The following is a 13,122-nucleotide window of genomic DNA, read 5'->3' on the forward strand; positions in this document are numbered from 1 at the left end:
CGTGTTTCCAACCTGTCTGAAGAATTTGCTCAATGGTCCATGGTTAAACTATAGACTCGAGAAGTACAGATATTCAGAAGTATTTGGTTGCTCATTTGGGGATGCAAAAATGCAGGCGCTGAAGAGGTCAGCATAGAGTTCTGTTAGGAAACTTAACTCTCACATCTGTGATGCTCCCAGGGTTAGGACACAGCTCAGCTAAAATGCCAAAATCTGAACTTTCTGGGATGTGACTCTCCCTGTACATGAACCTATGACTGGCACCTGCCAGTACCCTGGGACTTGTACTGAATTAACCCAGGGCACTTGGCACCTGAGAAGAGCCACTTCTGACCTTCTCCCTTGTCCTGCCCCAATGCAGATAACGTGCAAAGTCAGAGGTGAAGAATTACCAGGATGTTATTCAGAGCTCTCTATGAAGGATGTTGACATGTTTCAGAGCTTGCCAACAGCAAAGCGAGCAATCTGTGGGATGAACACCTGTATGGAACATTCCTACGTCTTCTGCAGCTGGGTTTTAATCTGTGCTCCAAACCAGGGAGGCAGTGCTGGGTCTCTAAATATGCAGCACTGAGTGGTTCTCTCAGAGTGGTTTTGCAGCCCAGTGCAGGACTGCTGCCGAGCTTCAGTGGCTGATCCACCAAAGAGCCAGGAAAGGGGATGGGAAATTATTCAGGCTGCTTGTGACCAAGCTGCTGCCCTGGGGAAGGTGCTCTCCCTTGGCTGCCATGGCGAGCTCCCAGTCCAGGTGGGAGCTGGGCACCTCTTGCTGCTGGAAGTCCTCAGCTCTATCTGTGCTGCTGTTTCTTGGAATCTGTGAGAGGCTAGACTGCTTCCTGCTGGGCTAAGACATTAGGAGAGGCTGTGAGAGAGAACTGGTTGGTTGATTTGTGCCTGCCTCTGCTGCTAGGAGCGTACCGCTGGCTTTAGTGGAGCAGGTGCTGTTCCTGCTGGCTGCTCCGTGTTTCCTTTCCTTGTCATCTGCAAACCTGACTTCCTTCACTCCACTCACATCTGCTTTCCACATTTGCTGCCTCCTGCTCTAGCAGAGGTCAGAGCTGCTGTAGGGAGCCCAGCCCCCTGCTCTGCCCATGGGGCCACCCAGCAGAGAGCCTCCAGCAGTGGGCAATGGGGCTGCAGTGCTGCTGCCGCTGCCTAGCATGATGGGGAGGGATGGTAATCCCACATACAGGAACACCATGCTGACTTCCCAGGGTTGGTTGTCCTTATTCAAACATCAACTCTCAGCACCTGGGCCTTCTTGCATGAGACAAACCCAGCAGCCCAACCAATGAAGCCAAGTAGAAGCTCATGGGCAATAGGATTTCTTTGCCTCTATGTAGTTCTAACAATGCACGTCAGGTGTGTCAGTAGGCAGAGGGCACCTGTAGACTCTTTAAGAGGAGACTTCTAACACTTCTGAATTTTTAGCTTTGGATTAGCACGTTGCTTTGTAATCGCATCCTTTTAATTGGGTGGCTCTGGTGTACTCCATGATAGGTGCTCTTAGAGAACTGAGTGAGCAAGAAGCAGCTAGCAAATTCACTGAGGAGCTCTTCTGTGTGCCTCGTGATTTCCAGTGGCACATAAAAAAAAAAAAAATCATTTAGCTTAGAAAAGCAGCAAGTGCTGGAGGTGCTTAGCCAAGCAGCAAACATCCTACAAGTCGCTTACAGCTAATCAGAGGCAGGCAAAATTGTTGCAATGAGAAGTGAAGTGATTTGGAAATTGGAATGCATTTGCATCTGTGTGCAACTCAGAAAATTGTTTTTGTTGTTTTTCTTTGGGAAGTGGGCCCCTCTGCCCTCGTTATGAAAAGCCTGTGAAAAGAAGGCATTTGGAGTAAAAGCTGCTTTCCTTCAATGATGCAGCATGCAGTGATGAATTCAAGGGTGGGCATGGCCATAACAGTTTTCTGTAGTTATTAGTCTTGTAACCACTAACAGGGAAAGAAATATGGTTCGTGAGACTGCATTTCGGAGATCCTAGCTTGCAGTAACTGCTTTTGACATGACTACAGCAATTGGCCATTTATTCCAGGGGGATGGGCTCCTGCAAGGCTCCCTCAGAGCCGCTGGGATGCAGTCTTATGGACAAGTTAGCGTTTGTGTCTGGGTTTTCCTCTGTTATGTCCATTCTGTTATTGTTTCCTCCCAGTATCTTTCAATGTCTAAAGAAATAGCCTTTGTTTTGAGGGAAAATGTAGTTTTTGAGAGGTAAGAAAACAGGAGATGGACACTGACATGATGTCAGTGATGGGACCTGCCAGCCCAAACTTGGCTGGCATACAGAAGCAGTATCCCAAACAACCTCCTCAATGTGCAGGCAGCAGCCGCCGATCCTCATGGAACAAATGTGTCCCCTTCCAACCTGAGAGACAACACAGGCTTCTTTGATTCCTCCTAATTGCATTTCAGTGTTTGTGGTCCAATTGTACTGTTTCTGCAGAAGTTCAGCAATTTTGGTTGCTGGCTTCCTCTCCGCGCTGACCTACAAATACCAGTTTTCAGGGCAAGATTTATGAGCAGCATGAAATTACCATCTTGTAAAAGCACAAATCATGGCTATAAATAGGGGTCTGGAATATGTGCAGAAACCCTGAGGGAATGGAGGCTCTTGCTTTGTCTGTGCAGGACGGCCCTGCTAACCAGGTTAAGGAGCCCGGTGCTCTGACTCTTATAAGCTGGCACAGCGCCTACCAAGCTTCTACTAATCCCTATCCCTGCAAGGATGGAAATAACATCTGGCCAGCTGACATTGGTCAGGCTTTATAGCAACTGAGAGCTCTGAAAACTGAACCTTCTCGAGCCTCGTATGCATTTATCTTCCTTTCCAGAACATTAGTAGGCAAAGTTTGTTTTCAGTGAGTTATTTAGCAGAAAGAGGGATTAGACTGAGGGCTAGCATTGATTAACCCCTGCACGTTGAGTTGTTTAACAGCATAATGGATTAGTCATGTTTGCTGGTGACCTTTTGTCAATCGAATCCCTCATCTGAAGTCTCTTCTGTCTTTCTAAATACACATATGCTTAGGAGTGGAATCTGTACTAAAATATCCCTAAAATGAATAGCTAGCTTAGCACAGCACAGGCCTAGGGTGAATAGTCCTGGAATCTCTGATCTTGCTTTGACTTTGTGTGAGTTAAGCCATGGGTACCCTGCTTCTACAGCAGGCTGTTTCACGTTGCCCATAGGGTGGATCAAAGTGTAGGCAGGACCCTGCAAACAAGCCACGTATGGGGCACGAGTTGTCTGATTAGAAATGCATTGCTGGAAAAGGACTGAATTTTCTCTTGAGATTTGGAAATTAAAAACTGTAATGCTTGGTGGTTAAGAAGTCAGCTTCATTCAAAGGAAGGTGGAGCTTCATTGCTTTTAGAGCTGCGTTGATTTAAATTGGCTGGGCATCTTGGGTAGGTGGTATGCATTTCTACTGCTGAAGCCAGGGACTGAGGGGGAGAAAAGCTGCTCCTTAAGGCCAGGTATGACACAAACATGATATCTCCAACAGCAATAAGGTAATGATGACAGTTCAAGGTCTCTTCACGCTGCCAGAAGGGTATAAAGGGCCCTTACATAAATCAGCCTTGGACCCAGCAGAATGTCTGGGATGAGGATCTCTCCTCAGACCTTCCATTCTCTCAGCAGTGCCATGACAAAACTGTTATACTTGACTCTTCAAGCAAAATAAGGAGTTTTCTGCCCTTGTTTTGCTATACTATAAGTCAGGTCAAGAAGCTTGCTGGGTTTGCTAAAACAGATACTTTAGTTCAAGCAAGACAGAATTCAGCAAAGCCCCCTGGCCTCTATGAAACTCAATCCCCTCTGGCCTCCTGATTTATGAACACAAAGCCACAGGGAAGCCTTGCCAGAAGAAAAAAGGCTGTAGGAGAAGTTAAATAAAAAGCACCAGGGCAGGTAGGTGTTAGGAACCCATTGGTGTGGGAGCCACACAGCCAGGAGGTGTCATGAGCTGCCAAGTGCTCTGCTCTCCTGGAGGGTGTGGGAGTGGGACTGCAAGTGTGAGCCAGTGGTAGGCATGCATGTAGCTAGGTAGCTCTGCCTGTATGCTCCTGTCCCTAACACGGTGGTTTTGCTTAGTGAAAACATTTTTTTATGCCTCGGGGAAAACAATTAGGACTGATGCTCTGTTGTTCTTTATTTTCTAGATTGGATCTTCAAAGAGATGCGAAGTGCTGGTGGGTTATTCTGCATGGCTGATCATAGAATCACCAAGGTTGGAAAAGACCTCAAAGATCATCCAGTCCAACCGTTCACCTATTCCCAATAGCTCCCACTAAACCATGTCCCTCAACACAACATCCAGCCTTTCCTTGAACACCCCCAGGCTCGGTGACTCCACCGCTTCCCTGGCATCCATTCCAGTGCCTGACCACCCTTTCTGAACAGTAATACTTCCTGATGTCCAGCCTGAATCTCCCCTGCCGTAGCTTGAAACCATTCCCTCTGCTCCTATCACTGATGACACGAGAGCAGAGGCCGACCCCCAGCTCACTACAACCTCCCTTCAGGAAGTTATAGAGAGCAATGAGGTCTCCCCTGAGCCTCCTCTTCTCCAGGCTGAACATTCCCAGCTCCTTCAGCCTCTCCTCATCAGCCCTGTGTTCCAGACCCCTCACCAGCTTTGTTGCCCTCCTTTGAACGTGTTCCAGGGCCTCAATATCTTTCTTGCAGTGAGGGGCCCAAAACTGGACACAGTACTCGAGGTGCGGCCTCACCAGTGCTGAGTAGAGGGGAAATGATGAAAATGTGTGGCCCAAATATCTCGGATTTGTATGGAGAGGTCTGAGGAGGAACGGCCAGCTGACCTGAAACTTCAGATAGCTGCAAAAAACCACCAGCACTGGAGCACATCATCCTCCTGACAGACACTGTGCTTCTGTAGGAGTACTGTGGACACACGGGTGCTGCAACCTGGAAATCCAGCAGCACTGAAGCTGTCTGGTTTGCCCCAGAGTTACCCAAAATGGAAATCTCATCAGCAGGAAGAGGGACTGCAGTCACTGTGGGGACTTGTGGCAAGGTGCTGGTGTGTCTGAGAAGGTGACTTACTGGAAAGACTGAACGGACAGAAGTAGAAATTAGTCATGTCAGAGACCACTCGGCAGCTGGATAGGATTCCTTGCATGATTCATCCACAAAAATGACTGCTTTGCCTGACGTTATATTTCCCCTCTTTATTTAGAATGCAGCTTAGACTGCCGTGGCTGTGGTCTGTTGTCTGGATTGCTTTTTGATGGCTGGGTGGTACAACATAGCATCCTTGTATTCTCATAATTTCTAAACCACTACTTGGACCAGGGGTAAAAAGACAACCAAATTAAGGGCTTTGTCACTCCAGAAGACCTCAGTGGAATGAACCTGTAATCTTAGGAAATCAAAGGGGAATCTGGGGAATGTGTCATTTTTAGTGTCTTTAAGGCAGCAAAAATTACAAGTGAAAATAGCTGCCTATAAATTGTGTTTATAGGGTTAATTGACAGGAATGTTAGAGAAGGGAAAGTCTGGATGAAAGCCTCTGGGTCTGAACTGCTCTATTTCAGAGAGAGGGCTAAAGAAAGGGCCATCACCTGATGCCCTTTGGGATGCATGGGTCAGTTACTGTTCCTCAGCAGAGGAATTTATGAGTGATGCTGCTCCATGGCAGTGCTGTGACCACCCGTTCTTGTGAAATTCACATTTTTGCAGGATTACTGAGCTGCAGAAACCAGCAGTGGAAATGGAAAAGGTCTCCGTGGTCTCTCTCAGCCCACTGATGGGGGAGTGGGACCGTTCCCAACCATGCAGAGTTCTGTGCAGACCCATCTGATGTGATTCATGCCGTCGGATGTCTCACAGCTTCCTTTGGGAGCTCTAATTGACCTTCCTAAGGAGGCCTTAATATACAGATCATTTTCCTTCTACCTTAGACTGAATTTTATGCCGCTTAATTTCCATTCCATTCTTGTTCAAGCCATAAACTCTACCTGCTAGGTGCTGCACCCTCCCATAGACGCAAGCAGCGCACTCAGGTAGCATGGGCTGCAAGAATTATGTCAGCTTTTGCCAGTATAGAGCTCAGGAACTGCTGTGATGAAAAAGAACCACCAGCTTTACTCATGGCTGTGGAGTGGATGCCCAGGAACGTGGGTGTCAGACTTGCAAAAGTAATTCCACATCCTATGGGTTAAGATTTACAACTTTCAGTTTCTTATTCAGCTTATATCCCAAGATTTCCAGCAATTTGTTTCAGGTTCAGGACGTCCCTGGGTAGGATTCCAGCTCATCTCTGATGAAGCAAGAAGGCATCTTGAAGAATGTAATTAGCTAATTGTGGTAGGAGAAAATGAAATGCAGGCCTTTTTCTTGGTACAACACAAAGCTTGTTTATACCTAGAAGCCACCAAAGCTGACCTTGAGCAATAACAAATAACTGTGCATGGAGTATTTGGCAAAAACCAGAATGTTGATCACACAAAGAGGCTGGTAACAAGGAATGACTGGTGGACGTGATCACATCTGTCCAGTTCATTATTCTGGGGAATGTAAGGTAGTAGGGAGGTGGGATGCCTCATTTCTGGAAAATCAGCTACCCCAGCACAGCTGTTCATCAGCATTCCTGGAATAGCAATGAGAAACATGACAACTACTGGAGAAAAATAAGTCCCAGTGACTGCTGTTAGCGTGCATAAAGAGAAGATGCATGGATTGCAAGCTGTCATCTGCTCATTTGTGTCCTGTCCATCCCCTTTCATCCCTGGGGAAGAATGCTGAAAGCAATTCTGGTGGAGGCACTTGGAAATAAACACCAGTGGTCTAGATGGAAATATCCCTAATGGCACACAAGGCTGACCCTGGAGGCCATTGGGAATTGAGGACCTGCACACAAGCCTTGTGGTAGGGCTCACCTCTAATCTTCAGCCATGATTATGATGGACAAACTAGAGCTCAAAGCTGACTTTTGTAGCCTGTACTCAGCAAAGCCTGTGTTAGGGTCACCCAGAGTTTGAGGAACAAAGGAGTACCTCAATTATTATTCTTTTTTTTTTGGCCCTTGTGAAGATCATAGGGTAAGTTCCAGGTCCTCGTGCCTTAACATAAAGCTTTCTGCAGCACCAGGGGTCATCTGTATGAAGTCTAGACAGATGGTGGAGGATTTAGCCTGGGCCATCGGCCATAGATCACAGGGCATGAAGAAATGGGACATGGGGATAAGGAGAGGGAAGAGCAGCTCTCCTGTCCATCTCTCAGGCTGGCACTGGATGCAGAGAGGAGCCTGATGTGGGGTGAACTGAGTTCATCCTTTGCAGGCACTGTGGTGTGATTTCTGTCCCTGTGCTTAATATCAATGCTGTTCAAACACAAGGCTTGGAGTTGTTCACACTGAGCTGAAGAGAAGGCAGCAACACTGGAAAAAGAGGAGGAGTGGAAAGTCTGTTCATAATGCTATTTCCTCTCTTAAACAAGCCTCTTTGACTATGAAACGTTTAAATGCACAAAAAACAAGCCCCACCTCGTGCTGGCTGCTCGCTCCCCTGATGGGGTTTGTCCTGGTGCCACCTCATGGCAAAAATCAGATCTGAACTTCCAACAGAACGGCTGAAGTGCGGGCTGCCCAGCTCCCAGCACTGCGAAGCCAAAGCAGGTGTTTAATGCTGGAGTGGTGCTGGTTTTTCTTCTTGTTTTGCAGCTTGGCTTTCTGGGAGGGAAAAATCTTAACTAGGAGAAGTATTTCTAACCCTGTGTTTCACATCTGGGGGGGGGGTCTGTCACAGAAATTGAGTCTGAGAGGTGGGAGGTTGCAGGTCAGCGCTGTGATTCAGCATGAAGCACTTCAAGCAGGTTGCGTTGGGGATGGACGCAACAGCCCTACATCTTCACAAGGAGTCAAGGTGCTTTATCTGATTGGAGAGGAAGGAGGGAAATTCTTTTTACAGACTGCGTGCTGCCCTTGAATAGCATTTGAAGTAATTCCTGATAGCGTTTGTCTTTCCTGGTTATTCATGCAACAGCTCAAGCAGTTCTAAGAGTTTCATTTTCAGCCCGTTCTTGGCAGGCGTTCATAGGATTTAACTTATTATCAGTACAACCTGGAGTATTTCTGATTATCCCAATATTTACTTTTGAATCACAGAATGCTTTGGAGTGCTTTGGCAGAATGCTTGTCTCTGACTGGTTTCATGGCACATGGATGATTATCAGTTTATTTTACCCACGTATCCTGGGTCTTGTGGAAAGCTTGCCAACATCTCCCTCTCTCAGCTGAGTTCAAGATGCATTTAGCTGTAAAAATACAGTTATAAAGAGCTGCCATTTCCCTAGAGATATTCAGCCATCCACAACTGCTGCAGTTGCTGTTGGCTATTGGGATGTTACCCTGACTGACTGCTGGAGGGTCTGAGTTGGAGTGAACAAACCCATCTGGTGTGAAGCTGCTGGGAGCTTGCAGCACTGTATGGAAGACCCAGGCAACTCCAAGGCAGGGGCTGGCTCTTTAAACTTGGCACGTGAATGCTGGAATTTTCCAGTTTGCTATCACAAGCTTAATGCTGTATTGCTCTGCTATTGTTGAGGAGGGGCAAACAGGTCTGTGCAAGCTTCTACATCACCTGGAAAGCAACTGGAAACTCAGACTTGTACTGTTCAGCAAAACTCCCTGAGCTGTGTTCTCAGCTGCTAGGTAAAGCAAACTAGCTTCACATCTGATGAGAGTTGAGATTTGGGTATTCTGGCTTGCTTTTGGAGTGGGACTTTGGGAGTATTTGGAGTATGGTTGTAAGTTAGGGTTGTGCTGCTCTGACCTGCTTTGATTTCCTTGTCTGCAGTGCTTTCAGTGTACCAGAAATCCTTCCTTTTGCTGTTTGCTCTATGAAAGGGCTGGGGATTTTAACACTTTGGCTAGTGTTCAGGTGTTAGTGGGATTTTCACTTGCATCTGGGGAAGACAAAAAGGGTCTCATTCCCAAACAATGAGCTGTTTGTGCAATCTGAAATGCCAGCAACATCTGGAGCGCGAAGACGAGGGGGGCTGGCATTTGTGTAATGGAGGAAGAAATCTATGATTCTATGAAGTCGGATGCTGGTGCCCTGTGAGGGTTCCTGGGCCTCTGAGCAGGAGATGAAGCATCCATAGAAAGATTTGCAGACTGAGTTATTGCTTTGTTCTGCTATCACAACAAGAGGGGTTACTGGTTAGGTAGGTCTGTGCAACCTGCAGGGTGTGCTGTGCTTGTAGCTGCCCTAAGTCTGTATCCATACATCTGAGATGATTTCTTTCCATATGACTGAGGGGAGAGTCAGTATCTCCCTCTGTCCCATACCAGAGCCCACGGGAAGCTGTTCCTGTGAGTGTGATGAGCAGTGCTGATGGGCAGTGCCATGGCTGGGCTGCACCCAGCGTGCGCTCAGCGCTGATGTCTGCAGGGATGCACAGGTGTTATTTGTACTGCAAGAACGTGCCTCCAGGCTCCTCCCGAATATAGAGCACAGCTTAATTTGTCTCGCCAGCCTCCTGCCACATGGTTACTCATGAAAGGTGGGTATACTGGAAGAGGCTTTCATCTGAGACGTGCCTGGGAGTGCCATTGGCACTGCGCTCACCTTGCGCGTAGCTGCAGCCAGCACACACTGCGTGCCTCCCAGCTCCTGGCGTGGGGCAGCCCACGTGCCTCTCACCTCCCTGGTGAAATAGTTTAATCAGGCAATCTCCTCATATTGCAGCTCATGCTGCAGCCCCCCCACTTTTGCAGCAATGCTGCTGGGAAGGGGAAAGAATTCAACAGGTTGAGGTGGGTGAAGGGAAGTATTTCCGATCCTTCTCTTCCACTGAACCATTAAATGATTTCCTTAGGCTGCTAGCTGAGTGAGCTGGCAACGTTTGCTTTCCTCTCGCTCCTTTCTGCAGATCTGGTGGGATTTGGTCTCCTGTACTCGTGGGTTTTGATGTGCCACTTGATGTCAGCTACCTTTCCAAGGATCTTTCATTCCAGCAGGTTAAGGATTGATGTCAAGCAAGCAGCTGGAGCTCTGTGCAAGCCCCTGTTGTACTGAATCCTCTTCCTACAGGTGTTCCAAAGAAGGAACAGGATGGATGGCCCTTAAACTATGTGTTGTTCCCTCCTGATAAGCAGAAATGGCCAGCAACTGCCCAGGTCTTCGCCGTGCTGAATGACCAAACCCATAGGCAGTGCAGGAGTCTGAGTGAAAGCAATGGTTTATCCCCTAAAAGCAACGAAGGCCCTCAAGATGCTGCTCTAAAAAGACTGGGGAGGGCTGGAAAGCTTTGGTGTGGCTGAGGGCATGAGTCAATCAGTGAAATCACTGCTCTTTGGAGCTCAGTGTGACTCCAGTTGCTGAAGTCACAAGAACAGAGACGTTTCACCTGGGTGCATGCCATCTATGGGCATTGTTTGGATCTTTAAGTGGCACTGACAGCAAAGTATTGATGCTAGCAAGTGTCTTCAATGCCTTTTAATTAAGAGAGAAGGCTGTTTGGTTGTTTTATCCTTTCTGCCTCAATGATGTGTGATTTGGGGGCTCAGCAGCGTTGAGCCACCTCGTCCTGCAGTGTGAGGTCCATCCTCTGCCAAGATCCTGGGGCAGAAGGATGCAATGTGGGGAGGTCAGAACGGCTGCTTTTGCCCAGTGCTGTGCAAGCACTGCTGCTGTACAGTGCCAGAACGAGTGCCATCGTTTGAAGCCGATGTTTATACCATTTGTAGTGCTCTGTGGCTCAGAGAGAGGAAGAGCAACAGGAGCAGAACCCGGGCTGGGCCCTGTGGCAAGCTGACAGCAAGCAGCTGCTGCTGCTTTCCTGCCCTCCTTTGCAATGACTGCTTCCTTTTATCTTATTTACCAAATCCTCGCATTTTTGCCACCGTGTCCCCTTCCAAGCCCTCCCCCCTTCCCCCCCACCCCACACCTCGGGACTGGGGAAGGAGCGGGGGCAACCGGGACCACTGCATCCCGTGTCAGCTGCCAGGGAAAGGGAAGGGGAGATCGTTTGGGGGCCGGGACAGTCCGACAGCCTTCAAACTTGCCGCCGGGCCGGGCGCGGGGGGCGGGCGGGGGGGCCGGGCCGGGGGCCGCTCCGCCCGGCCCTGATTTGCTGCGCGGCTCCGAGATTGACAAAGTCTCGCCTTGGGTTTAAAAGAAGAAAAGGGAAGGAGGGAGGGGGGGAAGAGAAAGAAAGTTTTCGCTGCAGGAGAAGGCAGGGGCCGGGGGGCAGCGCGGCGGAGCGGAGCGCGGAGGAGCCCCCGACAGTTCAGTAGCCGTCCCATGGCTTTATAAAGCGGCTGCTCTCGGGGGGTGGGTGGCGGGGTGGGGGGGGAGGAGAAGAGAAAGAGAAGAAACCCCCAGCGATTTATATTTTTTTTTTCGCTGCCTTTTTTTGTTTTGTTTTGTTTTGTTTATTTCTTTGCTTCCCCTCAAATTGTCCCGAGTTGGTGCCCCGTTTTTTTGTGGACCATGGATACGCACACGCGATGGAAAAGGCGCAGTTGGATACGGAGCTGGCAGCTGCACGTCGCGCTGGTGCTGTTGGGCACCGCGGCCCTGGGCCGGGCAGGTAAGCGGGCAGGACCCCCGGGACCCCCCCCTCCTTCATCCAACCCCCCTACCCCCCTTAGGAGCTGCGGCGCTGAGCCGGAGCGAGGAGACGCGATGCCCTCTGGGTGGGCTTTGTGCGATGCGACGCGGTTTGTCCGTGTACGAAAAGTTAAAAAAGAAACCAAAAAAAAGCCAAAAAAACCCCACAACCCGACAGCCTGTAGCTGCTCGGGTCCGAGCGCCGTTTGTCAGGGGGCCCGTAAAAGGGGGGGAAAAAAGTTAAAGCAGTTCTTTCTCCGTCTTCCTTCAAGAGGATCTGCCTTTGCTGTGCTGCTTTTTTTCTTTCTTTCTTTCTTTCCTTTTTTTTTTTTTTTTTCTTTTCTTTTTGGAGCAAAAAGTCGAGATGTGTTTCTGGAGGCTGCAGTTCGTTACGTGGCTGTGCGTGTATCTGTGTTTAATCAACGGGAAGCCTCGCTTCTCGTACAGCTCTTCTCCCCGTGGGGAAGAAACTTTAGTCCAGAAGTAATCTGCTCTCCTCTCCGAGCAGATCTCATGCACCAAAGCCTGCAGACTTTGCTCGGCATCTCAAGGCGTGTTCTCTGCCCTCTCCTCCCACCCCAACCCCAATTTATGGGCTTTCTCCCTAAAATGATGACTCCTGAGTGGGATGAGGGAAAACACAGTGAAGCAGCAGATGTGGAACAGCGCTGGGCATGCAGTGAGAAACCCCACAGTGTCATTTGTATGGCCCTGCAGAAGCGGGACTGAGCACTCGATTTTTGCCAAGTGGATGCTTTGGTTTGCTGGAGTGCATTTTGAGAGCTCTGCTTTCCAAATGTCTGCCTTCCCCGGGCTCAACGCGAAATACCGGAGCAGGCTGCGTGCTTGTGGGAATGCTGTGCAAGTTTTCAGGGTGTTTGCTGGGATTTTAGCAGATGTTTGGAGCTATTGGTGCTCCGGGATCTCTTTAAGTCGTATTAGGAAGGAACAGACTGAGGAGCGGCTTGCTGGCAAAGCTCGTTTTGAAGTCTGAAAAGTTGAAGATGGAGTTTGGCACGGTGACCTGAAACAAAGCAATGCCCGTGGAGCTGTGCTGGCTGGGTTTTGGTGTTGCTGCTCCATTCCCCAGGGCTGGCATCTTCCCTGCAGAGCCCAAAGTAGCAGTGCTTGTGGGGCTGTTTGTGTGGCACAAACAGCACAAACGCTGGGGGGATTCTGTATACAGCAGCCCGTTTGCTAATTGCTGTCGTTTCGTTGTATCTGAAATGACCTTTAGAAAAAGTACTACGTGGGAGAGCTTTCATTGCTGGTTTGCTCGCAGATGTGAGCGGGGCAGAAAATGAATGGCTGGTCAGGGGGTAAAATGCTTGTGGAACACCAGGAAAAGCGAATGGAGTTTGCCGCTGGAGTTTGTCACAGTGCAGACTCATGGAGCTCTGACCAGAAGAACGCTGGGGCAATGCTGGCTCCTCCTGGTTCCTTTGAGTGCAGCCGGCTCTCTGACTCGGGCCGTAGTTCAGTTTTCAACTAACACAATCACAACTGTTTCGAAAGAAAGATCACAACGTTTTCTTTT

At 49.0% G+C, this 13,122-nt stretch overlaps 1 protein-coding gene across 1 annotated transcript in view; it reads left to right on the plus strand.

The window, feature by feature from the left end:
* Positions 1-11,465: 11,465 nt before the first annotated feature.
* Positions 11,466-13,122, plus strand: part of COL5A1 (collagen type V alpha 1 chain) — a gene marked incomplete at both ends in the record, with an annotated part of 124,897 nt that continues 123,240 nt past the window's right edge. The window contains one exon of the mRNA XM_079544550.1: positions 11,466-11,565. Within this exon, the coding sequence (XP_079400676.1) occupies positions 11,466-11,565 (100 nt within the window). The remainder of the gene's footprint in view (positions 11,566-13,122) is intronic.

This window comes from Tetrao urogallus (assembly GCF_951394365.1).
Source record: "Tetrao urogallus genome assembly, chromosome: 19".
Lineage (NCBI taxonomy): Eukaryota > Metazoa > Chordata > Aves > Galliformes > Phasianidae > Tetrao > Tetrao urogallus.